This window comes from Schistocerca serialis, chromosome 2 (assembly GCF_023864345.2).
Source record: "Schistocerca serialis cubense isolate TAMUIC-IGC-003099 chromosome 2, iqSchSeri2.2, whole genome shotgun sequence".
NCBI classification, from domain to species: Eukaryota; Metazoa; Arthropoda; class Insecta; order Orthoptera; family Acrididae; genus Schistocerca; species Schistocerca serialis.
In genome coordinates, this window is record NC_064639.1 from 134,452,791 (window position 1) to 134,479,597 (window position 26,807).

Sequence of the window (26,807 nt, forward strand, 5' to 3'; positions counted from 1 at the left end):
CTTTGATTACGTAGAAGCATAAAAAGGTAGAGGATATTAGTGGATGGCATCTAGATAGTAGACATGTTGGTGTCAAAAAAGATACAACACGCATAATTAAAGAATCCTATGTTTTTTTGTCTGATTACTATCGACAAATTTTCTAGGTATGTGGTTCTGTCACATTTTTATTGAGGTACATCTGAGATTAAATTCATTTAGGATGATTTCTGTGCGTTGAAATCGCACTCTAGTGTCTGTTAGAAACTGTCTCGACCTGTAGTCCCTGAGTTTTGGATCACTGAAAGACGATTTTGGGTTTCGCCTGATGACTGCATTATTCACTGAAAGAAATTTTATCACCAATCGAGACTCTTTCAGTTTAATGCATTATGTAGATCTACGATGAACAAAAGCATTTCTTCTGTGATGTGATATGAAGTGATGTAAGCGAAATCCCCATTAAATTTTATGATATGAACTAGACGAGTTTGATCCAAGCATCTTCGAGTCGTATGATGTGTCTCTGAATCTCGAAGAATTAGATACTCCTTAGTGAGCTATTTCTTTGCTGGGTATGCATCTTTGCGACCAGGTACCATTATAAACAACGCGTTTTCGCAGTTAATGCATCGGTGGCTGTTCTTGATAAAGTTTAAGTTTAGTTATTTGTCGCTGGATACTGGATCATATTCTCATTACTGTGAGTTCTTATATTCCTTTATATGTATATGAAATCTCATTCCATGTGGAGAGGTAAGACTGTTTCTGAAGGTAGTATTCGCTTTTGAGTAGAAAGGCGTTAAGATGTTCAGAGCAAAGCAATGATTGATGTATCCTTTACATTTTACGTTGACATAAGAGGTAACTGGAAATATGAATTTATACTGTAAGATACGTGTAAGGGTTACTAGGCTAAGGGAAAGGCGTCAGAATAACTGTAGAGCGTGCTTCAACGAAATATACAGCAAAATTAATTTTTATTCATAACGAGTTTAGATAAGTGATACAAAGTCGTTGGTCCGGTACGTAGCAGATTGAGATTCATTCTTGAGTTGAGACGCAGAGTATCTGGACATTTGACTTCAGCAGCATTGGTGCAGATTGTTGTCGTCCGAGTGTTTGAGGAATGCTTTGAGGATGCTGGTCTCCTTGCTCTGAGTCAGGCGTTCTGCGGCGTGTTCGGCGGAGGCGGTGTGGCTCAGACGCTGCCCTTGAATGTGATGGTGACGTCGCGCTGATAGATGTTCTTCGTGAAGAAGCTGTCCTGGTCGATGCGGCGGTCGAAGGGGAAGCCCATGGGTTTGGCGTCTGGGTAGCGGTGGCCCAGGGTACCGCAGTAGCTCACAGAGCCGCCGTAGTCGTAGTCAAAGGGAAGGTCGTTCACCTGCAGGCAGACACAGCACGTGGTCAACGAACGTCACCGTCCAAAACAAACCGCGAAGTGGTAAACAGAAGTAATGGATATAAATGCCGTAAAATACTGAACAGAAATTCAGTCCTACAAAAAGATGCTGCGAGTTACTCTTTAGCTCTATTACGTTTTGTATACAGTGGCTACCAAATTCAAATACGGCAACTCTGCGAAGAAATCTGCTGTTTAGATTACGCGGGAAGAAGTTTACATGCTATTCTTATCCACATCAAATTTCAGAATCACTTCCTTCGATGTATTACTTGACTTTTACCCAGAAAATTTTCGTCTTACTCTAACAGTTATTCGTTCCATCTGACAATGGACGTGACAGTGATTCGAAACTACTAAAGAAACGACGAAGTCAATAATAACAATTATTATGCACTTTGGATAGTTACGAAAGCTTTATTATGAATACGTAAACTGCAAGACGTAGTTCGTTTACAGCATTTGTAGATTAAGACAAACTTTTGGCCAATGTCGACTGCAATATATTCCTTGAAATTCTGATGGTAGCTGGTATAAAATACAGGGAGCGAAAGATCATCTACGCCTAGAAAAGTAATCAGACTGCACTATTAAATAGTCGAAGAACATGAATGGAAAGAGTAGTTGACAAGGGAATGAGATACTACTGTTGCTTATCCCCAATGTCAGTACATTCGTACACTGAGCAATCTATGAAGGAAACCGAGGAGAAATATGGAAATGGATTCAAAATTTAAGGAGACCAAAGAAATACTTTAATATTGGCCAGTGAGACTGTAATTACATCAGATACGGCGAGGGACTTGGAAGCTGAGCTGTCGGAATGATTAGTATGGTGAAAACAGGTTAAGGGGCGAATACAGTAACAACAAATCATGGGTAATGGTTCGTTGGTTGATATGGGCAAAGGGACCATTAGCGAGGCCATCGGTCCCTTAGGATGAAGAAACGATGGGGAAGGAAGTCGGCCGTGCCATTTCAAAGGAACCATCCCGGAATTTGTCTGAACCGATTTGGAAAACTTAAACCAGAATGGTCACACGCGGGTTTGAACCGTCGTCCTCCCGAATGCGAGTCCAATGTGGTAATCACTGCGCCACCTCCCTCGATCAAGGGTAATGAAATTTAGTCGAATTATACTAGGATGCCGTGGAAATTAGATAAAGCCTGAGATATCACAATCAGACATTTAAAGAACGTAGTAGAAGAATTTTGCTTTTTCGGAACCACTTACCGACAATGACCAAAGTAGTGAGGACGTAAAATGGAGACTGGCAATAGCACCAAAACTATTTATGAAAAAGAGAAATGTGTTACTATCGGATATAAATTTAAGTGTCACCCAATCTTTCATCAAGGTAGCGTCGTGTCGAAATTATGAGTGGGTGATAAACAGTTCAGGCAAGAAGAGAATAGAAGCTTCCGAAATGTGCGGATGTAGGAAGATTAGGTGAACTGATTGGATAACGAAAAATTAGGAGGTACTGAATCGAACTAGGTATGAAAAAGACTTACCACTCGATTGAAATATATATATATATATATATATATATATATATATATATATATATATATATATGTTGTGACTTGGCGAGACAGCCAACCCACTATGAGAGGAAGCCGAAAGGCACGCGTTTAGCTCACGCAGGCTGGCGTGAGCTCTGGAACAGGTCAAGGTCTTATAGTAGCAAAAATAGTACGTGATTTCTGGAGTACCTAACTTTAATCCATAATTGGTGAACATCGGTCTGACGGTACATGCATCACATGATAAATAGCAAATGATAATGGCGCCTTGCTAGGTCGTAGCAAATGACGTAGCTGAAGGCTATGCTAACTATCGTCTCGGAAAATGAGAGCGTAATTTGTCAGTGAACCCTCGCTAGCAAAGTCAGCTGTACAACTGGGGCGAGTGCTAGGACGTCTCTCTAGACCTGCCGTGTGGCGGCGCTCGGTCTGCAATCACTGATAGTGGCGACACGCGGGTCCGACGTATACTACCGGACAGCGGCCGATTTAAAGGCTACCACCTAGCAAGTGTGGTGTCTGGCGGTGACACCACAATATATATATTCGACTGAAAGATGGGTATACGTTCGGTTCGACTGAAAGATGGGTGTATACCACTCAAAATAATTCGGTCAAATTCGAACTATCGGCCATATGTGGAGTCAATGTAGTTAACTACACCACCCGAATGTGTTGTGTTGTAGGCGAGCATTCATTGTACTTTGCACTCACTTCCTCGGCGCTCTGCACCGCATAGTTCATATCTGAATACGGCTTACCTCATGGAAGAAGTTGTTTTGCATTACAGAGTGGCGGAGGCGAGTCATGTATGGCGAATGACATGCCAATTGAAAATTTAGTTTTGCGCTTTTCTCTGTAGATTCGCAATCCCCTCGCCAACTCTAGCTCTGTACATATTTGTCAGGGTTATCGACAACGCTTTTGTTTAGAATTCAGAGGATTTGTCTTGTGATTTTTGTAAGCATATCCTCCATTAATACTTACTGTATATTGTACACTCGTGAACTTCGACGACCTGCACATATTTAGCTTCTCTTAGACAGCAGACTGTACTGCGAGTGTTTCATAGTTCATTTACGAATCACTGTGTGCAATGACGGCTACTTAAATATGATGGCAGAGTCCCACTGCGAAGTTCGATGAGAACGATTTTCGTGTTACGCTAAACACAGACAAACTGCCGGTTATTTCTTCCACTGGAAGTCAACTATTCGTAACATCTACTACAGTGCCCAATCGATAGATAGACACTGAAAACAAACCACGAAATTCTGTGAGCAGTCGATGATTCTTTTAAGAAAGGTTCTTCTTGCGTTAGACACTAAATAAAGGACCCGTATGAAAATATCAACCTTAAGTCCCACTCTTGAGTTCTCGCATTCGCCTCTTTCGTGTCGCAGTGAGGGAGAAACGCATGCCATGCATGCCATAAGAAGATTTCAGAAAGCGTACGACGCATCTCTGGTAGGTCGGTGTTTATGCGAAATTGCTCCTATATTTAGCTGTAGATTAGCAAAGCACCAAATTACCTCGTTTAGTCCATCACTCGTCAAAGTTATTAACGTAGAAAACTATTGAAAACCCTGCTCCATCGTGTTACCGTTAGCATTATCTAGATACTTGTTTTTAATGTCACTTAAGGCTATTGGCACTTAAGCCTAATGACTTATCGATTTCACAGTACGAGATTAATTCTCATTAAGTGTCGCCACGACAAGCAACTTTAGGTACGCTGAGGCCACGAACACGAAAGCACACGAGCGTGCAACAGGAGCACGCAGCAGCAGTGGGAGGGAGAATGCGAGTGCGCGGGCGGTTTAGTCCCAGCGCTGGGAGGGTGCCAATGTGCGGGCAGTTAAGCCCAGAAGGGAGCCGCCCGCCAGCTCAAACACGTTTATGCTGGAGAAACAGTCGGCGGGACCGCAGTGTACACGGCAGAACTGCTCCGTGTTTGCACAAGGATAGCATCGGGGCAGCTAGCTCTCCGTCCTGTGTCGACTAACTTGAGAGCCAAGAGAAGCAATGAAAGCTAATCGTTCTGCCGTCTTTGTCTGCGCTGCATCCATATTGTGGCTAGTCACAAACTGTAAGTAACATAGACCGCGATGTACGACAAACAAAGCGTAATACCTTATATAATAGAGTCGTTCAGTGATAGTGGGTAATGTGTAATCAGAGAACTTCCGCATTTACAAAGGGCTTCGAGAGGACTGTCCACTGACTCCTATGTTATTTAAAATTTATATGGGAGACTTTTTAAAGTCACACAGAAGCAGATAAAACCCGATGAGAATGTCAGCGGGCGATCATAGCCCGTACTGTCCCCTATCCGGTGTGCACCAGGTGATAAGTGCCGAAGACAGTGCGCGACTCTACCTCCGTGCAGCGGAAGCGGTTTGAGGAATATAACAAGTGGAGTTTAAAAATAAACAAAAACAAAACTGAGTACGTGGTAGCGGGTGACCCAGTAATAAGAGTAAAAGAACATGAAAGGTGGGCAACAGCAGATAAGAGAGTGAGACAGGGGCTTAGAATATCCTCCATATTATTCTGTCTGTAAGTTGGAAAAACAGCGAAGAAAGGCAGAGGGAAATTTGGAAACTGGATTAAATATGGGACATAAAAACTAAAACTTTGAGATTTGATGGCTGCATCGCAATCCCGTCAGAGACAAGGAAGAACATGGTTGAGCAGTTGAGCGGAATAGTTAGTGTCTTGAAAAGTGGTTTTAAGATGGTTATCAACAAAATTAAAACAATGTTAACGGAATGAGGTAGAATTAAATCATGCGATTAGAGCATGAAATGAAACACTAAAAGTAGTACACGAATTCTGCAGCAGAACGAGATGACTGAGGAAGAGAGCATATAAATTGAAAACCGGCAATATCTAGAAAGGTGTTTCTGAAAAAGAGACAATTGGTACGTAATACAATTTAAGTGCCAACAGCCTTGTTACACCGGTAACACCCGTTCGCGAAGTTAAGCGGCGTTGGGTTTGGCTAGCACTTAGATGGGTGACCATCTGTGTTTGCCGAGCGCTGTTGGCAAGAAGGCCGCGCTCAGACCTTGTGAGGCAGATTGAGGAACTAATTCACTGCGAGGTAGCAGTTACGGTCACGAGAGCTGACAACGGCCTGGAGGGCGATGTACTGATCACATGCCCCACCATATCCGCATCGAGTAACTCCTGTCGGCTGAGTATGATACGGCGGTCTGAAGGTATACTGTTGGACCTTCCGAAGTTTGTTCGGATGGAGTTTACTTATAATTTAATTTAGAAAAAATTTGTTACGAAGCCTTTTCTGAATGTATTAGTCTATGATGTAGCCTTTTACGAAAATGAAAGGAGAATGACAAGCAGCTGGGTGGACAGTGGGAGTGGTACGTGAGTGATAAGCAGTAGTGTGGACAATGGAAGCTTTTGAAGTGAGATGCTACAGAATAGCGCTGAAGATTAGATGGGTAGATAGCGCATCTGTGGAAAAGATCCTGAATCGAACTGAAAAGAATGAAATTTGTGGAACAATCTTACTGAAAGCAGCGATCGGTTGATAGGTTACATCTTTCTGCATCATGGGACGAACGGTTTGCTATCGGAATGTAGTGTGGAGGAGATAAAAATTATAGAAGAAGACCAGCGCTTGACTAGGGTAAGAAGGTTCAAGTGGACGGAAGGTTGCAGTAGTTATGCAGAAATCAGGAGGCTTGCGCTGGATAGACGAACGTGCATGAAACCAATTTTCGGTCTGAAGGCGACAACAACAACAGGAGGAAACTCACCTTGTCCTTCTCGTAGTCGGTGAGGACGACAAACAACGTGAAGGGCATTCCGTCACGTCGGCCCTTGGGCAGCAGCAGGCGGTCTGGGTATCCGCAATGACGTACGTCCTGTAAAAAAAAGAAAAACAACAACAACCGTTATCAAATTTCTTAACACGTATCTGCGACAAAGAAGTATTACAAAGTGTTTAACGCTGTACCTTGTAGACCAGGGCTGTGAACTAGAGCACGAGTTAGGTATCACACAGGACGGCCGAGTTGTCACACATCCCAGCTCAACTAACGTTGCTTAAACATTACGGCCATAACTTTAACAGAACAGTGACCTAATTTCTCAGCTAGTGACCAAGACATTACTGCACCGGACACGCTATTTGTTCTTCTTCTATGGCCTCTCAGTGGTGTCACTGGGTGAAAGTTGTACCAGCCTCCCATCCAAGAAATATCTTATTGCTGGTCGTGATCGGAACCCGTTTTCCTTCTGGCAGTTTATATAATCGTTTTGTCTTGGAGACCGACGTCAATAGTACACTATTCTTGCCAAATCTGTGAAAATTTCAGGAAAAACGTTCTACATAAGGAAGTATATCCAGTAGACAAAGTATATGTTGTTGTGGTCTTCAGCCCTGAGACTGGTTTGATGCAGCTCTCCATGCTACTCTATCCTGTGCAAGCTTTTTCATCTCCCAGTACCTACTGCAGCCTACATCGTTCTCAATCTGGTTGGTGTATTCATCTCTTGGTCTCCCTCTGCGATTTTTACCCTCCACGCTGCCCTCCAGCACTAAATTGGTGATCCCTCGATGTCTCAGAACATGTCCTACCAACTGATCCCTTCTTCTAGTAAAGTTGTGCCACAAGCTCCTCTTCTCCCCAGTTCTTTTCAATACCTCCTCATTAGTTATGTATAGTCATTTATGAAAAGTTACCTCCTGTGAATTGCGCCGAGTGTCTCTTACCACTGCCTGGAACGTATAACATAAATGCAAAGTGTGAACCTCGCAGCTCATAAGTTGTCACAGGCTGTGGTCTGTACTTCTGTAGTGAATTACAGTCTTGATCCTCCCCGGTTCTGAACCAATAAAGGTGTCGCATTGTGGAATCGTATACCTGCTGCACCGTCAACTGGACCAGGAGCACAGGATTCGAAATTCAGACACACCTAATGCAGTGCTACAGAAGAGCGGCGCATATCTGTGCTGACCCTTCTCGGATTTCTCTCAGTCCTTTTGACCGAGCGAGCTGATGTGATAGTTAAGGCGCTGGTCACACGTTCAGTAGGGGCAGAGTTCAGACCTCCAAGAGTTCAAGATCTGAAACGTCCATTCTTCCACTAAATAAGTTAAAAGTTCAGTTAAAAAGAACACAGCCCTTTAGTTGATTCGAGGATAAATACAATAAATACAGTACCAAACGCCTTTGGCAGTTCTATGATCCAAAGCGACATAATATTTACCACGAAGTCAATGGATCTCATGCCTGAAGAGTCTCAAACGATTTTGACTGTCCTTCGACAATGAACCCGTTGATCCGTTAGCCATAACCTCGACTGACGCTAGGTGTGCGATTCCTGGAGGAGTTGGCGGCCTACCTTGTTGACGGTGAGCTGGACCTTGCCGGCAATGGCGTCCTCCACCCTCTGGGTGAGCACCTTGGTGGTCTCGCGGTCAGGGATGGTGACGCTGGACTCGCTGGACTTGCGGGTGATGACGGTCTTGCCGGCGTTCACTGTAAACACACAGGCCACCCAACAGGTTGCATCAGGCTATCCATCTCAGCCGTATAGGGGTGTTCAGTTCATCTGAAGGCATTGAAATACCATGAGAACTACATATCGGAACCAAAAAATTAAAATTAAAATTTGTTCGTTTCAGAGGGGGACATCCAACGATACCAAAGTCGACCCCCTCCTCACCCCATCGTGGGAGTGGGGGGAGAACGGCAACATTGAAATGTCAAATAGGAAGCTCTTATTTTCATTACAGATTCGGATTCTACAAAAGAAAATACATAATTTTCGCCATCCAATGATATTTGAATCAATCCCCCCCCCCCCACCCCAACTACGCGGTGCGAGGGTAGGATAGTTAATTATTGCATAAATTTTAATAGGACTGCACTACGTGTTATGATTAATCGCCACAGTGGTTTGTTGAGCAATCCCCTCTTCGTTTTGTCGAAGGAATACTACGTTGAGATTAGGGTTTCCCATTAAAAGTTATGAAGTGAATTGTTATCCTACCTCAGCTGCGAGGAGGTATTATTGGATAGCATTTTGAAACACTATTGCTATCTATTTTGATTTTTCCGATTACTGGGCCACCTTTGGCGAAACAAAAAATGTTTCAGAGAAAACTTATAATTTTTTTTCCTTATAATTCGAATCTGCGATAAAAACGTGGGTCTGCATTTAAGATGTCGAAGTTGCCGCCCTGCTCCCGCAAACGCGGTGGGGTAGAGGGTCGAGTTTGACATCACTGAATGTCCCTATCTACGGCGAACAACTTTTAGCTGTAAATTGTTTGTGCAATTTTCGAGATATTTCACTGTTTCAGATAAATTGAACACCCTGTATATGACAAGTTCTATGAAAATGCTCTAAACAGTAAATATCTTAGCAACGTTAACAGCAGCAAATTTCCTTTCACTTGGCCAACATTTTCTAGATGAGAGGTTTATGATTCCGTGCCTGTAAAAAAGATGTAAATCCAAAATAACAATCAGAAGGTGATACATTATTGACTGATGTTTCGGCCCCATATGCGGGAAATTTCTTCACAAATAAAGCAGCAACTGCCAAATACCTGAAGATGTCTCGAGCAGTTGTGGAAGAAACATCTCTGAATAGCTTTATACATCAACCTCGTCGTTTCAACATAGAAATTTCAATCGAAGTAAACACGACACGTGGAATTCTTCGTTTATTAATAGAGAAAACAGTAAATGGTTTTAAAATTGTGAGTTTCAATTGCTTATTTTATCTTTTAATTGCGATCTTTTGCTAATTTATTGCCATTATATTTGCATACACAGCCAGTCTAGACTCTTCATTAGGCTCTTCTCGGATGGTTATTCGTATAATTTGACTATGTGATACAAACTTTCTTGTGTTTGTTACCTTCACGTCTATTATTTTCATCTGCTGGACCGAAAGTTCGGAACAAAATTATACAACGATAAATCCTGCGATGTGATGAACACCGTGATATACGTATCCGAGAAAATTTCAAAATGGTGCTAAAATTGGCTACGCCCTTTAAATGCACTGAAACAAAAAACTGTGCACTTCAAGAAACGCAGTGACTGGAATATCAACAATTCACAACTGGAATCAGTCAGTGCCTATAAAAACTTGGGTGTAACAATTTCTGCGGAAATGAAAAGGAGAATTATTTCACAGGCTCAGTCGATCCTGTAACGGAGACTGCCAGCACAATACTTATGCGGCATATTTGTCAAGTGTGTGGAACCCATACAAATTAGGACTAAGTGAGATGCTGAACGAAAACAAAGAAGGGCAGCACCAATGGTCCTCATTCGTGTGGCTCACACGAGGGCCTGAGAAAGCTGTATCGGCAGGTGCTTTATTTGACACTAACTACATACAACATTTCAAGCGAAGAATGCACGAATATGCAAAGGCCCTCCACTCCAGTAGGGACCATAGAGACAAGACTTCCCGCGCATCATACGCGATTTCACAGTGCCCTGCGGAGCATGTGTGTAGGTGTAGACATCGCGATATCCTGGCGGAACTACGCTGACTGACAAAGCGTATACTGATAGAAATTTTGGTGCAGATGAAGTCATAAACCAGTGCGGTAAGATTGAACCGCATTTCGTAACAAGTGTAGAGTCTTCAGTATTTCCCCTGTCTTTGCCGATACTTGGTGTTTGGTGCGGTGCCTACCTTTGGCGACGAACTTGTCAATCTCGACGATGTAGTGCCTCTTCTCGTTGATGGGGATCTCCTGGCCGAACCAGTCGTACTTGGGTCCCAGGAAGACGCGCACGGTGACGAATCGCTCGGCCTCGCTGTTGACCCTGACGCTGAAGACGAACGGCTTGTGGTTGAGGCGGCGCACGCGGGCGTGGATGCTGACGTCGGGCAGTTCCTCCGTGTCGTCCAGGGCGTTCAGCAGGTCCACGTCGAAGTACTCGAAGAACGTCTCCAGCGGGTCGATCTGGACTTCCTCGATGGACGTGCCTGGCAGCTCGAGCTGTGGGAGTAAGGTCGCGTCTGAGCAACATCTTCGTAGTGCCCAACACATACAGAAATGAGCAATGAAGAGAGTACATGATATCAGTCTTCGATAAGAGAAAGTTCAGAATGTGGTCTTTAAGTAAGATTTATGATAATGTTCTCTGTTCTTCTAAGCTGGTGATTACCTTTTGGTGATGGGTCAATGTGGTATATCTCGAGAAGATGGCGGAAATATACGGGCTGGACTGAATTTCTGCGTCTGAGAAACGACCAGTTGACACTGTCCTCAATAGAGCGGGCAGAGTGTAAAAACATATTAATGGAGGTACTAATATGCAGCAGTGTGAAATGGTCAGTTGGCGAGGAGGACGCGAGTGACTCGAAACATTTTTCAGGTTTGTGCTGGGGCATCAAAAGATGAAGACGGAGGAGTGAGCGGAAATACTCTCCCTCGGCATACTGGATGCTAGAGACGGATATTGCTATGCTGCACAGATCAAGAATAATAGAAATGAGGGAAAGTCTTGTCCATGGTCTGAGCAAAGAGGGTTACCGAAGTTAACGAAAAGAATCTGTCTATAGCGATAAAAGTAACGTAATGGGTAATATCGGTGGTATATGGAAGTTTGTAGTCTGCCAAACGCTGATACATACCTACTCAATGCAAATATTTCAAACATGTTCCAAGTATTAAATTATTAATACAGGTATAAACGACAAATGTACATGTTATTTCTGCAATAGATGTAAAATACTGACGACGTGTTGGTAGAAGAAGGTAGCGGATGCGTAGCTCCTTGTACTTAGACAGTAATCAGGAGCAAGCAAGAAATGTAGGAAATAAACTGACAGAAATATAGTTGACGGAAAATGTACTCAACTATTACTGTATCTGGCTGTATAAAGCAGAGGTGTGAGGTATGACTCGTTACAAAATTTGCATGTGGAGTCATAAGAAACTATTCTGTAGGTGTACAAAGGACGTAAGTGGTTGTTTGATATTGTAGGCAGGCCATGGAAGCCATGAGGATGTGACAGGTACGGAAGAGAGATTGACTTCTACAATCAACAATTAAGTAGTTAAAATGTGGTTGTCTAACGTTGCAGGCAGGCCACGAAAGGCATGCGGATGCGACAGATATGGAAGAGTGCATGGCTTCTGAAGTATGGCGAAAGTGGTACATTTAGAGAAGCACGTGGTCAATACTGCAAAGAGCCAGTGTAACCCTGTCACAACGTAGTCACCTTTGTAAAGCATCAGAGTAGTACATTAACCTGTACCCTCCCCCCCCCCCCCCCCCCTCGTATAGAAACAACATTAGCTGCCTCCTTTCTAGTCACTACGAAGGTCACTGGTCAGAAAACTTCCTAGACCCTTGAGAACACTGCTATGGTTATTGGCAACTATCATAACTGATTGCACTTAGCATATAGGCACTCTCCAGCTATCGCACCCCGCCCCCCTCCCCCTCCTCTTTACGTGCTGTGAATCAAACGGGAAGAGGAGCAAGTGATACCTTGCCTAATACGCTACGCAGTTGCTGCTTAATATAAATACAGTTGCGAAAGGCTTACACAGATATGGCAAGAAGACCTGAGTAGCTCCACTGTAGAACACGAAGATCATTCGATATCTTATTTATGTTTGCTGTCAGCTGTTCTGAATATCGAACTGTTTTGCAGTGAAAGCATCTGTTTGATTGGGCGATGAGTGTGTTTTGGGAATTACGAAGCAGCTAGGAGCAGAATTTGCAACAGATGAGGTAGGTTAGGCACGGGGCAGAATAGGAGCTGAGTACTGTACCTCCTCCGAGGTGTAGCGCGGCAGCAGGTCCTTGTGCTCGTAGAAGAGGTTGTCGATGTACTTGTGCAGCCGGAAGAAGGCGGGGTCCCTCGTGGCGGTTTCGAAGTGCTCCATCACTCCAGGTGGCATCTGCAAACGGACAGAGAAGCGTCATTAGTGACATCTCAGACGTCTTAAGAGTAGAAGTCATCCGCCGTGTTGCTTATGTTTCGTTACGATTAATGTCAATTTCGTTCTAATCATCTGTCACCATTTTTCGAGTCAAAGGTATCGATTTCTTACCAGTTTTATTTCTGCTTTCATTATTTTCGTCTTGTTGATGACACACAGAAACTGATGCTGAAGTGCAAATCCTGACATCATTTATTTGCACTTGACTTATTTCTAGCCCTTCCACATTCACATTGTTACACATGTCTAAAAACTTCCAGCATGCTGGAAAAGCTGCGGGTCAGCAACGTCTGTTGATCAGTGCTACGAGAAACCAGTCCAAAGCTGCGAACTTCACTTTTTTGTTATTAATTCGATGATTAGTTTTGGGCCGGGGCTCATTTTAAAATCGTCGGAACATAGTCAAAAGTGTTTTTTGCATTTCTGGAAATACGATTTTTGACTATGTTACGATGATTTGAAAATGGGTCCCGTCCCAAAACTACTCATCGAGCGAATAAAAAAAGTGAAATTTGTTACTTTGGACTGGTTTTCCGTTGTACTGGTTACACATATTCCCTACAACTTTTCTGTGCCTTTTCTATGCTACAGTTTAACGGTGATTCTAGTTGGAGTTAGGAAACGTACTCTTATTCTCTTTGTAGAAAGTTTGTCCAATTACAAATATGTCTCAAATATATCTTTTATACCTTGTTTCAGCTTAAAATGCAGTATAAAAGAAAATCTCTACTCTCTATCCACACGACAACTAACACCGTAGTTACTTGGTGGTAATGCCCTACTTATTTAGTTGCAGTTTCACACTGTAGAACAGCCCTGAATTCAATGGAAAGAACCTGACCACGTTTGGAAAGCTTCCTCGGGAATTGCAAACTTGTATCGGTATATTATCCTTCTCTCATAGTCAAGATATAGCTTACACTCACTCATTACCTTTTTACTTCAGTATGTAGCATTTCTGAATAAATCTATGTTTGTGATACCAATTTGTGCAATGTCAGGAAACTAGACTATTGGCATCTTTGCAGAACTAACTGTCGTTCTCGTTATTCACTATCTTTTTACCCTCCTTGTAGTTCTATAGCACAAAGACCTATTCAGGTCGAAGTATACAGGCTTAAAATTCAAGTGAAGATATGTACCGGCTGATGCACTGGATAAGTATTGGACAGGACGGGTTTCCGTAATCGGTGTCGCAGTTGCGTCGTTTGGGTAGTCAACTTTAGGAGAATCACAGTTTCTCCAACTAACATTCGGACTGCCGTGTCGATGACGCGACAAACTGCTGTGAACGGTGCCTGCACGGAAAGACGTGTCGAGAATGGTATTTTATGTCCTTCTGCCATGCACATCGAAATTCTTCGGTGTTTCTGACATGTGGTAGACGTGACGTCAGAATTCGAACAAACATTTCAAGACAACTGGAAGACTACTGAGTTGTTTAACATTCAGTTCTCTCTCGTGTTTGCTGCAAAGCCCTACTGCGATGTGGAGAGTGCGTAAGACTTGTTGACGAGCAGGTGTGGGATACTCACGTTGAACTTGCGCTTGGGGTCTGTGATCTGTCCCAGCATAATGTGGCCGTAGTTGTGGAGCGCGCCGTAGTACTCTCGGTGCTTCGATCCGGTGGACGGCTCAATCAGTTCTCCAAGGACGTTGATGCCCTCCGGGCTGCTGATGTTGTACAGGTCGCCGGTTTCCTGCGGGACAGAGCAGAAATTCAAAAGTGAATCACCCTCTGCATCAGTAGCGGTGTGATAGACGCAACAATCAACTGCCACGCTTGTGGCTGTTTAGAAGTTTAAAATTGACCAACCATAGTAACTTTACATTTAGAAAGCAGATTAATGAATGAAACTATCTACAAGGGCCACAAAAAAGAACCCCTAAACTATAGTTATATATGTGAATGAGATTTTAAACAAATCTTCTGCAATACTCGGAAAAAATAAGAAACATGAGGCTATTGCACAGCACAATATCATCGGACCAAGTCGTGCAGTACTGACAGGCTCAACATTTAACTATTATCGTATGGGTTTTGTGAAGTTCAACGAGTGTTGTTCTTTAAAAACGTGTACCGTGTTACTGGGTGTATCGTTGCAACGCATTAATATGGACACGAAAACCATAACCATAAGGAAGATATGGTAACCTATACAACAATGTAAAGAAAATCCTAAGATTCTAGAGATTAATACCTCAATAAAACTACTCACTAATGATAGCACAATGTGCCGAAACAAGTTTGCGTAGTGAAAAGATAAGTTGTTTTCACAATAGGCTACCTAAATTTCCGTAATTCGTCATTTAAGCAGGCTGTGAACGGCCAGTTCCGTCGATCCTTAATGTTTGATTTCACAGACAGGAAACAGGAGAGCGAGCTGACAATCCCTTTCCTACCAGTAATAAAGAGATGGGGAGAGTGTAGCTGCTGGGTTTTACGTGTAACAGTATACCCTCACAAAGCAGGGGGTTAAAAGTACTGTTAACGGAACTGAAGTGTCCTTGGGAAGAATGGCCGATTTTGCACAGGCGATCACTGCGACGGCAGGTAATGTATTGTTCATGTAACGTGCTCTGCTAAATTCCCGTTTTCAAGCCTTAAGTGTACAACGAAATATGAGCTGTTAGCAGAAGATCGTAAGGATAAACTCGTTCACAGAAAACTTGTTCACAGAGCGCGTAAGCGAATATATAGTCCCTCACCTCTGAGGTAGCAGTTGGCTGTCGTACATTGTTATCCAACGCCAAAGGTACCTGGTAGTTGTAGTCTTATCATGGAACTGTCCGGGAGTGCCTAATGAAGTCTGTGAATAACGGAGTAGAGAACTAGACAGTACAAGACCAACAAATGAGGATCCTCTCGTCGATGATGTGGACTGAAGATTGTTCACGGTACCGAACTACCCACTGCGACACAAATGCGAAATCCAGCTCACATATATCTCACGTTACACCCTGAAAGTAATGGGTGAAAGCAGCGTGGTTTTAGCCGTTCTTCTTATCTGATTATCGACAAGCAACTTACTCAATACCACACAATGCTATAAAATGAAGTTTGCAACTGAACTGAGGGTTTTCTGGAAGGGAGGATGCAGAATGTCATCTTAGATATGCAGGTGTCTACAGACGTATACGTAATTTCAAGCGTGCCCCAGGAGACTTTGTTGGTTCCTCGTTATTCATCTTGTGTGTTAATGAGCTACCAGGGAATATTATTGGTAACCTCAGATTGTTTGTAGATGATGGGATTGTTTATAATGAAGTACTGTCCGAAAAAGTCCGTGTATAAATTGGTGCAAAGATTGACTACTAGCTGTTAATGTGTGTAATATAAAACTCTGCAGTCCACAAAACGAAACAATTTAGTAACATATGAATACAATATCAATAAGTCTGAATTACAATCAATCGACTGATAGTTGATACTTGGGTGAAATAATATGTAGAGATATGAAATGGAATGGTCACGTAGGCTCCAGTCGTTGTAAAGCAGGTGGCAGACATCGTTTGACTGGTATGAATCTGGGAAAATGCAATTAATCTACAAAAGGTATTGATTACAACAAACTTGTGCGAGACAATTGCTGAAGTGTGTGCGACCCATAGAAAATAGGACTAACATGTGATATTAAACGTTTAGAAAGTAGGGAAGCACCATGAGTGGCCACAGGTTTGTTTGACCCACGAGGGAGCATTATAGAGATTCTGAGAAACTTGGACTGGCAAGAACTTGAAGATAGTTGCTAAGAGATTATGAAGGTCAGATTATACTAACTACAGAGGATTTGAGCAATCATTTTTCCCGAATTGCTTACACTAATGGACTGGGAAGAAGCCCTAATAAATGGTACAGTTGGAAGTACGCTCTGCCGAGCACTTCACCGTACTCTACAGAGTACAGTTATTCGTGTCGGTTATTGCAGCATGCAGTCGAGCAGGGTTTGTTATGAGGGGAACACAATGTGTTGGTAATTGAGAATCAAACCATCGGGACTTGAGTTACGCCTATAATTCCATCAAATGTAAGAGCAACTCTATGCAAGCGTAACTGGAACCTGTGCACTCGGTACAGGCGAGCCATGCACTTGCGCGGCTGACCACACCTACCGTGATCACGGCCTGCTGGGAGATGCACTCGCGGACGCGTCGCGTGTAGTCGATCATCTGCTGGACCTTGATGTTCTGCAGGTCGTGGAAGGCGAAGTTGTCGGGCCTGGCGGGGAACTCCCCTCCGACGCGGTAGGTGGTCTGCGGGTAGAAGCCGTCCTTGATGCGCTCCGTCCAGTAGAGGGGCTCGACGAAGGGCAGGTCGTTGGACAGGCGCTCGAGGTCGAAGCGGGCGATCAGCTGGTGGTGCATGTAGTAGAAGAGCTCGCCCTTGCGCTCCTTCCTGATGCCGTACTCGTCCTCCTTCCACCAGAACGGGAAGTCCATGTGCCACTGCGAGTGGTGCGAGTTCATCCCCAAGTCCTCTCCCAGGTAGGCCACGCGCTGCTCCGGGTTGCGGATCGTTCCTACAATATTGCAAGGGTTTGTTTTATTTTATTGGTCTCTAGGTACACGAACACGGCCAGTTCAGACTTACAGGGATGCACTTTTTATACTTGGGATTCACAGTCATGTAGAACTTCATAAAAGACATCATATTTACGTCACTGACTATAACACTTTCTTTATTTCACGATTGAAATTTCGGCCTTAAGCCATTATTGAGTGAAGATGTTATGGATATTAGGCCATGTCAATCTAAAATGTGTCGCTGTCATTACTATTAAATACATTGTTGGCGCTGTTATATAGTGCGAGCACACATATCCATATGCCATAAAACAACATAGTCTGTAGACACTCGTGTTCATTAGCCCATCACTAGTCACATATGCACTAAACTGCAGTGGCAGATTACTGTTTACAGGCTACTGATAGCCGTTTTGGTGCGTAAACGAATTATTGCAGACCGACGGACAAGATCGCATATTGTGTCTAATATGGGACGAACCAGTTTTATTCTTTTAAAATACATTCACGGTGGCACTTGGGAGCTACGCTTTCTGCCAGTACGTCACTTTTGCCTGGTAGTCTGGAAATAATAAGATAATAGAAAATAATAGAAATAATGGGACAACAGAAAAAATGTTGAATGGATGATCGAATTACTTTACTTCTTAATGCGGGCATTAGAATATTCCTAGCAAGCCCAGTTAGCTAGTATGGAAAGTTCCTGGAAAACTGCTCTATGCCATGTTAAGGACGATATTTCACAGTGTCCTGTCAACCTTAGAAACTTGTGAATTAGAGAGACTGACATAAACGATAACGCTTCAGTAAGTCCAGTGGCCAAGAAGCTTCTGCATCTTTCGGTGATAAAGTAAATTCCAAATAACTAAGGTAAACACGTTAGTACGTCCTCTCTCTCTCTCTCTCTCTCTCTCTCTCTCTCTCTCTCACACACACACACACACACACACACACACACACACGTGTTGACGCATTATATTTTAATGCTAACTATTAAGAAGAATGTTACTAGCAATTTATAAATATTTATACTCCCCGTGGTCAACAGTGTCGAAAAGTTGTAGGAAGGCACTACTTTAATTTTAATCATTTCCATAGGTATCCAGTCTAATTTCCTTCTGTATCTAGCCAGCGAATGCATATGCGGTTGACATTATGAATCTCACACAGTCCCAATGTGGTAATGGCATAACGTGAATTTTATGGTGTGTGTTTTGGTAGCAGTAGTGGCTGATTTAGAGTCTGCAACCGGTCATTACGAATCACTTCTTGGTCCCTATGCCAGCAGAGCTATGTTTCACATTCTACATTTCAGTGTAACTTTCTGCCTCTAGATGGATTTGTCCATACAGAGGGATCTCCAGCTGTAATGCATTTCTCATGGACTCCATTCTCCATGCTAGATACAAAAACGAAACAAAAATGTGGGAGTATAAGTATAAAGACCACATTACAGAGAAAAGTTATCATCTACGGTGAGAAAGTCCCGTATGCAATATAAGGACTGTGCCTCAAGGTAACCTTTCAACTTACTTTTGAATACTTGCGATCTAGCACTCATTTTCTTTTTCCAGTTCAGATGGAAGCTTATTGAAAATGAAATCTACTGATAACGTACACATTGTGATCAATGTTAAGGAAGTGCCATTGTAGCGTATATAGTTTTTTTGTTTCATTTTCACTGAATGAACGCTGTAGTTTTTTCTAATTGAGTCAGTACTGCCATCAACAAATTCATTGAAGGAGTATAAATATGTACAGGGACGACAGAGCTTATGTGTTTTACGGTCGTAAATTAAATGCTGGCACACAAATATTTGGTAGTAACGTGCTATAGCCTGATGTTATTAATCACAAAGGCAGACCTTTTGAGATATGATAGCACGAATACTTATTTGTTCCTTTAAAGTTGTCTGATCACTGCGTAAAACTGTTTACGCTCTTGTCCCCCAAGGAATGAGGTTTTTCAAATAATTGCTTGACGTAGCTGTGTTCTTCCTAAATGCCTACTAATAGGCACGTACTCATGACTTTTATAATTATACAGTCTATTTCGAAGATATCGTCAGTCCGGTCGTAGGTTCGAATCCTGCCTCGGGCATGGATGTGTGTGATGTCCTTAGGTTAGTTAGGTTTAATTAGTTCTGAGTTCTAGGCGACTGATGACCTCAGAAGTTAAGTCGCATAGTGGTCAGAGCCATTTGAACCATTTGATATCGTCAGCTGGTGAGTTTCTTCCGTTTCCACGAGTGTGGTGCATTACTTCGTGATTCCGTTAGTAAAAAATGTAAGCGGAAGGTCTGTGGTGGTTACGAGAGGAAGAAAAGTTTGAACACGCATAAATAGAAAATCAGCACTCCAAGTTGAGGACGTAACTCTTAGAAGCGTTAGAAGAAGAAGTAAAGAAAGAATGTCTCCTAATAATAGTGGCTGAGCTCCTTGGCTGTGGATTGAATTAGTTGTAAAAATACAGCAGTCATCCACTTTTTATAAAGCTTTACTTATGTCAACACTCTTTTCGGCATCTCACTCATCTTCAAGTGACGAAGATGTATATGTATTTCGCCACTGAGGGATATACGAAAACCTGAAACGCATCTTGCTGTAAATAAAGAACTATAAAAAATGGCTAGTTGCTGTGCTTCTTCAAGTAATTCAAGTAAAAAAACTTAGCTAGTTAGTCTTTGCCCTGAGGAAGGCCATTGGAACACGACCGAAACGTCGCTTTACTTTAGTATTTGAAGCATTTTGAACATACAAATAACGATTTCAGTGTGAAATAATACATGAGAGGTGAGATTTTAACGTAACCAAAGGGGCATGCTGCGTGAAATATCCCCGGGAGGAACGTTACAAGTATTTACGTCCGAGTACCCCTGAAAAACTGGAACGTAGGAATAGCTGGGGCGCTTATCATGCCTTGCTTAATTAATGGGGTTGGCCCTTGTCGTTGGGGCGACTGACCTGTGAAGTTCATGTGCACGACGGCGGGCTCCTGCCTCATCTTGGCCTTGTAGGCGGCGTGGATGACCTCGGAGTTGACGAAGAGGTGGGGGTAGATCTCGTAGGGCGGCGGCAACACCACGCCGCGCGTGTCCTCGCGGTGCAGCACGGCCACGCACAGCGCGTACACGAACTGGCCCTCGTTGACGCGGTCGCGCGCCCACGCCGCCGTGCGCAGGAACGTCTCCCAGTCGTTGGCGTACAGCAGCGACTCGAACAGCAGGATCATCTGCTCGCGGTGCGTGTCGTCGAACAGCGTGAAGATGGCGCCGCGCGGCAGCAGCGAACCGGCGCGGTACAGGCGCACCAGCTGCTTCACTGGGGCCGGGTTCTGCGGGCGGCAGATCACAACACCCCACCCTCAGTAACTTGAGACAAACAAGCATCTGCACAAATATTCTTCACCGGCAAACACTACAAGTATTCTCGTACAAGATTTTGCAATACGCTTAACTTCCGAGAAACCGATTTGCTTATTTTGGCAGGCTTTGCCTTCGAGTTATGAAAGCAGCGAACGAGGAAATGTAAGATGCGGGGTAAACGCCGGGTAGTAAAACGAAAAGCTTATTCTAACATTAAGATACCCTGAGAGTTGAAGATGTAACCCTATTACTGGTATAAAAACTTCAGGATCAATGGACAAAAAATATAAACTCCTGTCGCTCGTAACACTATTGATTACAAATCAGGATAGGAGGGCTATCAAGAAAGTAAGTTCCGATCGGCCGGGAAATGGAAACCACTGTAAAAATCCGATGAAGCTTTGCACAGATCTTTTGGGCAGTGTCTGTAGAACGCCCGTCGGTCGCGTCACAACGCTCTTTTCAGTTCTGAGCGCACAGTGAGCACGTGAATGTACCTAGAAAATAGTGTCTCCCGCCAAGTACGAGGGCCTGGTGGGAAATTTCGCCTGAAGATGTGCAGCCCACGTAACACAACTGTCACGCCGTTCCTTCTTCGTGAGAATTCTCAGCTGCACTATGCAGGGGCAATGAAGATCCTCCTACAGCGTTTTCAGTGGGAAGTGTTTGATCACCCACAATACAGACCGCAATTGACCGCCTGAGTTTCATCTTTGCTCGCACGTACCGGTGACTATGAAGGCAACATTTTGGCACAGACAACGAGCTGTAGACCTGCGTAGAGAATTAGTGGAGAGCACTGGTGGCTGCCTTCTACGACAAGGGTATTGAAAATTGGTACAACGCCCCGACAAATGTCTAAGTCGGAGCGGTAATTATTTAGATAATTAGCTGGGAGTTGTGGCTAGCTGTTACAAATACAACATTTTTGATTTTTACAGTAGCGCCCATTTCGCGGACGATCGGAACTTACTTTCTGGATAGCCCTCGTACAATCGTGAGAGAAGCTACAAACTCCACGGAAGACCGACAGCAATATTACGATTTCTCGCAAGCTAGGTCAACCTCCGCAGCCGAATGCTGTGGGAACTAACCGGGTTCGATTCCCAGTACTGCCAGGGATTTTTTCTTCGTGGAAGGACTGGTACGGGGTGCAGTCAGCCTCGCAAGGCCCACTGGAGCTTCTCGACCGATTAGTAGGGGCTCCAATGTCAAGAAAGCCGAGAACGAGTGGGAAGCGGTGTTTTGACCACATGGCCCTCTATACCGCATCCGATGATACCATCAGTAAAAGGTTATGTGGCGGTAGGTCGGTCATGACTGGCCCATTTAGAGCCAGAACCTGGAACTTTACCTTACCTCGTAAGCTAAAGGCAAAATGAGACCTTACATACGCCTCTATACACATCTGTAATGCGCGAGTGTCAGTTTTTGTATCTTATCTCTTCCTGCCCCCACACTGATGCCTTCCATTTTCTTATTTTTCCCCTATGGGAGAATTTATCTGGTTAATCACAAACTATTTGTCTCTGACACTGTCACTTGCTTTGTAATTTGTCAAAAGTACGACGAACGGAACTTCCCTCTTAGACAGGCTTTCAAATTAATGGTCCTGAAGCAAGAAGAGATCCTAGCTTTCACGTACTCGAATAAATTTTTGCAGCAATGTTCAAGTAATTTATTTCACGTCGCTCGAAATAATGCCAATACGAAGATTTCCTGGCAGTTGATGTTTACCGATATTAGCGTGCACGCTTACCGAACTTCCACTGTTGGTAATGCACAGGACAGACATTTATATGGGAGAGACAGTTAATTTTATACTATAGGAAGACAGATACGCGAGGAGAGCTTACCCTGTAGCGAGGCAGGCTGTTGAGAGGCTCATAGGCATTGCCCAGCTCGACCTGTTCCTTGTAGCGGTTGGGCTCGTGGACCTTGTTGAACAGTCGTAGGACTTCCCGCTGCTTCATCAGGAAGGGCTTGTCCGCTGCGGAAAACAAGGAGAAAAGCGGTCAGACTCGCTGGCCTGCGTTACAGGACGACAACATCCGATATACCACCCGAAACCACACTACCTCTCGAATGAGGGGATGGTCTTCACTCTCTGCATAATGATCGACAAGCTTTATGACATTGTGACTGAAAACGAAAAGAAAAAAATATATGAAGAGGGAGCAAGGAGAACAAGTTTCAGGTAGGTAGGAGAGATGAAGACAAAGGAAAGAACAACTGAAGGAATAGCTGACAATTTATTACGATTTTTATTCTGCTGTAGACAGTAAACATGAGAAGTATTGTAATCTTTCCATAGCGAGAGCTATGCCATCGAATGTTCGCACTCTCTGCATAATGATCGACAAGCTTTATGACAACGTAACTGCTTAACACACAACTTAAGGAAAAGAAAAAAAGCATGAAAGGGGAGCAAGGAGACAAAGTTTCAGGAATGTAGGTAAGATGAAGAGAAGACAAAAGAAAGAGCAACTGAAGGTATAGGTGACAATTTATTACGACTTTTCTTGTGCAGTACGTAGTAAACATGAGAAGTGTTATACTCATTCCATAGTGAGATCTACGCTTTCGAATGTTCGATTACTACCTTTACGTGTACACTTGTGGTGATTTAATAGTTCTCTCAAGCTAAACAGTAAAAATACTTATATATGCTTACAATCCGCTTAAAATTTAAGCATAAAAGTGAAATGAATGAATTCAGCACTGAAGTTTTGGCTGAGTACCTAAAGAACAGCCATGTTCAAAAAAATAAATTTATTGGTCAGACATGAGTCCCTAATTGGAAATCAGTTTTTTGGAGGGCATCATAGCAAAGAAGCTTAAACAGTGACCATGTGCGAAAGATATATGCACAAATAGAGTATGAAATGAATAGCTAAAATTAAACAGAAGGTAAAGAGTCTTCTAGCAAATATCTACTACGAAAAATAAATAACTCGGTGCTACATTTCCTAAGTCACGGATTAATAATAAATTTGATAATGAACGGTTCATTATGGGGTACTGATTGTAATAGGTAATAAAGACTGTAAAGATAAACAAATCGCAGAGAATAGAAGCCAGTGGACGTAAAAGATACGAATAGGAGGCAGGGTTATAAAATGGTACCGAAGTAGTAGAACAAGTAATGACTATAAGAAACAAATTTGCCTTAAGCTCGCGAAGACTGCAGAAGCTCTTCAGTGCTGACTGCTCTCGACGAACAAGAATGGTATATGGAACAATAAATTATAGTGAAAATACTCTGTGCAACAATTACAAAACTGCACAGCGAGGGAATGGTCGAGTATACCTGCCAGCGCTATTTACTCATAATTCAGTCTTATTTACTCAAAACGACTTAGGGTGAAAGTAGCAGGTTAGACAACAATACTCTTATCGAACGGAATAGGGACCGTTTACATTACAAACAGTGACACAATTCTCCCGACTAAGCAAATAGAAACTTTTGTGTTACGAACTGAAACTTCAGAACTTCGGTTCAGTTTTATCTTTTATGGAAAGCCAGAATTACAGAGTTGCATTGGAAAAATTTAGAGGGTAAACATCAACATTCATTATAACGTCAGAGGCAATAATGCTGAGCTTATTCCAAAATCACAAAAGACAACACATAGCCTCTGGTAGCCCGGAGAAAGTTGGGTTGAGTTGGGTTCTTTGGGGAAGGAGACCAGACAGCGAGGTCATCGGTCTCATCGGATTAGGGAAGGACGGAGAAGGAAGTCGGCCGTGCCCTTTCAAAGGAACCATCCCGGCATTTGCCTGCAGCGATTTAGGGAAATCACGGAAAACCTAAATCCGGATGGCCGGACGCGGGATTGAACCGTCGTCCTTCCGAATGCGAGTCCAGTGTCTAACCACTGCGCCACCTCGCTCGGTGAGAAAGTAAAGTCATCAGTGTCAGAGAGGAGTTGCGACAAATGGGTTTGGGAGTTGAGAGTAGAAGCTAACGAATAAGGCTTCTATTCAAACAAAGCAGACATTAACTGATGCTTGTCAAATCTAAGCAGAAAGCAAGACATAAATGATGAAAGTGACTGTGGCGTTAACACAGATTTATAGTGACACAATTGTAGACAAAAAAGAGGAAAAGGGAGAGAATCAACACTGATAATGTCCTCTGGAAGAGACAGATCTATTGCCAGAACTGTTGGATATATTTAATGTTAGTTTACTCTTCGATATTATAAATCTTCTGGTTTCCTTTGCTCCTGAGCTGTTTCCTAAAGGAATTCGCAATCACAGTTTAGTAATTTCAGTGGAAGGGTGTAAATGCATATCATTCAAGTCAGGGAAATGCTGTGATGTCTATCGGGTGAGGGGAAATAACATTAAAGCTTTAATCAGGAGTCATCATCTGGACTACACTGAGCTATGATTTAAAGGGCTGATTTATTTAATTTTTTATCCCGATTTGTAGTTGCATTTAGGCCTTACTAAAGAAAAGTTTTGTGCATTCAACTGATGAGAATCCAATGACGTGCTTTTTACGAAACGAATTAAAATAAAATCGTTTCAATGCAAGTGCAGTGACCATCTACAGCGCTGTGCTCCTTGATTCAAAACTTTAGTTAATTTTCTAATTGCATTCCATTTTGGCGGACCCTTGCCATTAAACTCGGAAGGAGTTTATGGGAGATGTAGGAGGTGTTATGTGCACTCCGAGGCAGGTGACTTACCCGGTACGTCGCCGATCCCGGCTTGGGCGCCCCCTAGCGCCACGGCCACCACGAGCACCGCTAGCCACATGAGCCTCATGCTGCTGATGCTGCTGTTGCTGCTGCTGTTGGCCGGAGCCAGCGATGCCTTTCCGCTGGACGGAGGCGTATTTAAGGTGGGCCACGCCGCACGGGTCTCTGTCCGGCCACCGTGCGCAACTCGGGCGCAGCGCCGGGCGCAAGTGTTACCGCCTGGAAGGCAGACTACACGTCACGCACCTGCTGATGCTACGCTGGGTAGGCGTGTGCTGCGCAAGAGGAGTGCAATGAGGCTGAAAGTGTCGCCAGATTTCTCGATAGCTGTTACACTCGCGAGTTGCTGTGGTCGTTCGTAAGAGTGGTGCTTCAGTTTACGAGGTGGTCTGGAGGTATCGAGTTCGACATGAGTTTCTTTTGGCGAATTTCCATCTATCGAAGACAGCTTTTGCAATAGTTTAAATCGTTTGATACCACCTGGAGTGTTACGTTTTCTTTGTGTGTTGTTTATTCCGATCTTAGACCACCGTCAAAGATGCTGGTAAAGGGAAGGGATGAGAGTTCAGTGCATTAACAATCAGTTAAAATTTAATTACAGTAACAAAACAGATCATAAAATGTGATTGGAGTGGTAAAAACTTCTTCTGCTTCTATACGTATCAGGCCGATTGTGGCCTGTTGAGGTTCCCATCACGTCTCGATCTGACAGGATCTCTTTTTCTCCTTTGGTTTAAAGTTATTTGTCGGACGTTGTAGTCTCTACGGATCTACTTGTTGTAGATGTTCATTCGATTTCTTTTTGTTTTCATCAAATTCTTCTTTCACGCTGCAGATTTTCAACTCGTTTGGAATATCTTCCTCCCGTATTTTATTTCTTCTTTTACACTCTTTCACCGCTCAAAGAAATCCATTTCTATTCCTTGTATTTGTTCTTCTTCTCTTTTATTGAATACCCACGATTCATTTATATACAAGAGACACCAATGACACTGTTTTATAACATTTCAATCGTGTTCCTTTCCATGTTTTATGCTTTAAAGTTCTAGTAATTGTTCGACAGATACTTCCAAATTATTCAGCTTAATCTGCATGTTTTCTTCGTAATCATACGAAATTTTACATGCAAGCCAACTCAAATGTTTTACCTATTCAGTAGTTTATCCTTTAACTACTGTCTAACATCTCGATGAATATTTTCCAAACAATCCATTGACTTAAATGTACTATAACTTAGAGGTACTATAAGATATTTTCATATAATATCTTGTACGTGTTTCATTTAGTTCATAAATTCCCTTGTGTAACTCATATTTTGTTCCAAAAATCAGTGT

At 43.1% G+C, this 26,807-nt stretch overlaps 1 protein-coding gene across 1 annotated transcript; it reads right to left on the bottom strand.

Annotated features, from left to right (window-relative positions):
- Positions 1-1,001: 1,001 nt before the first annotated feature.
- LOC126455465 (hemocyanin A chain-like) lies at positions 1,002-25,567 on the bottom strand. Its single transcript, XM_050091217.1, has 10 exons — positions 25,462-25,567; positions 22,621-22,754; positions 20,364-20,733; positions 16,989-17,395; positions 14,411-14,575; positions 12,705-12,833; positions 10,607-10,916; positions 8,288-8,424; positions 6,697-6,804; positions 1,002-1,366 (listed from the first exon to the last, which is right to left on the bottom strand). Exons 1-10 carry the CDS (start codon positions 25,538-25,540, stop codon positions 1,181-1,183), a joined length of 2,025 nt encoding a protein of 674 aa, XP_049947174.1. The 5' UTR covers positions 25,541-25,567; the 3' UTR covers positions 1,002-1,180.
- Between the last annotated feature and the right edge of the window lie 1,240 nt (positions 25,568-26,807).

Coding starts and splice junctions, on each gene's coding strand:
- LOC126455465 (XM_050091217.1), bottom strand. CDS start 25,540: ATGAGGCTCATGTGGCTAGCGGTGCTCGTGGTGGCCGTGGCGCTAGGG. Junction 12,834..14,410: donor ACCCCAAGCGCAAGTTCAAC/GTGAGTATCCCA, acceptor GTCCGTTTGCAG/ATGCCACCTGGAGTGATGGA. Junction 10,917..12,704: donor CGCGCTACACCTCGGAGGAG/GTACAGTACTCA, acceptor TTACTCCCACAG/CTCGAGCTGCCAGGCACGTC.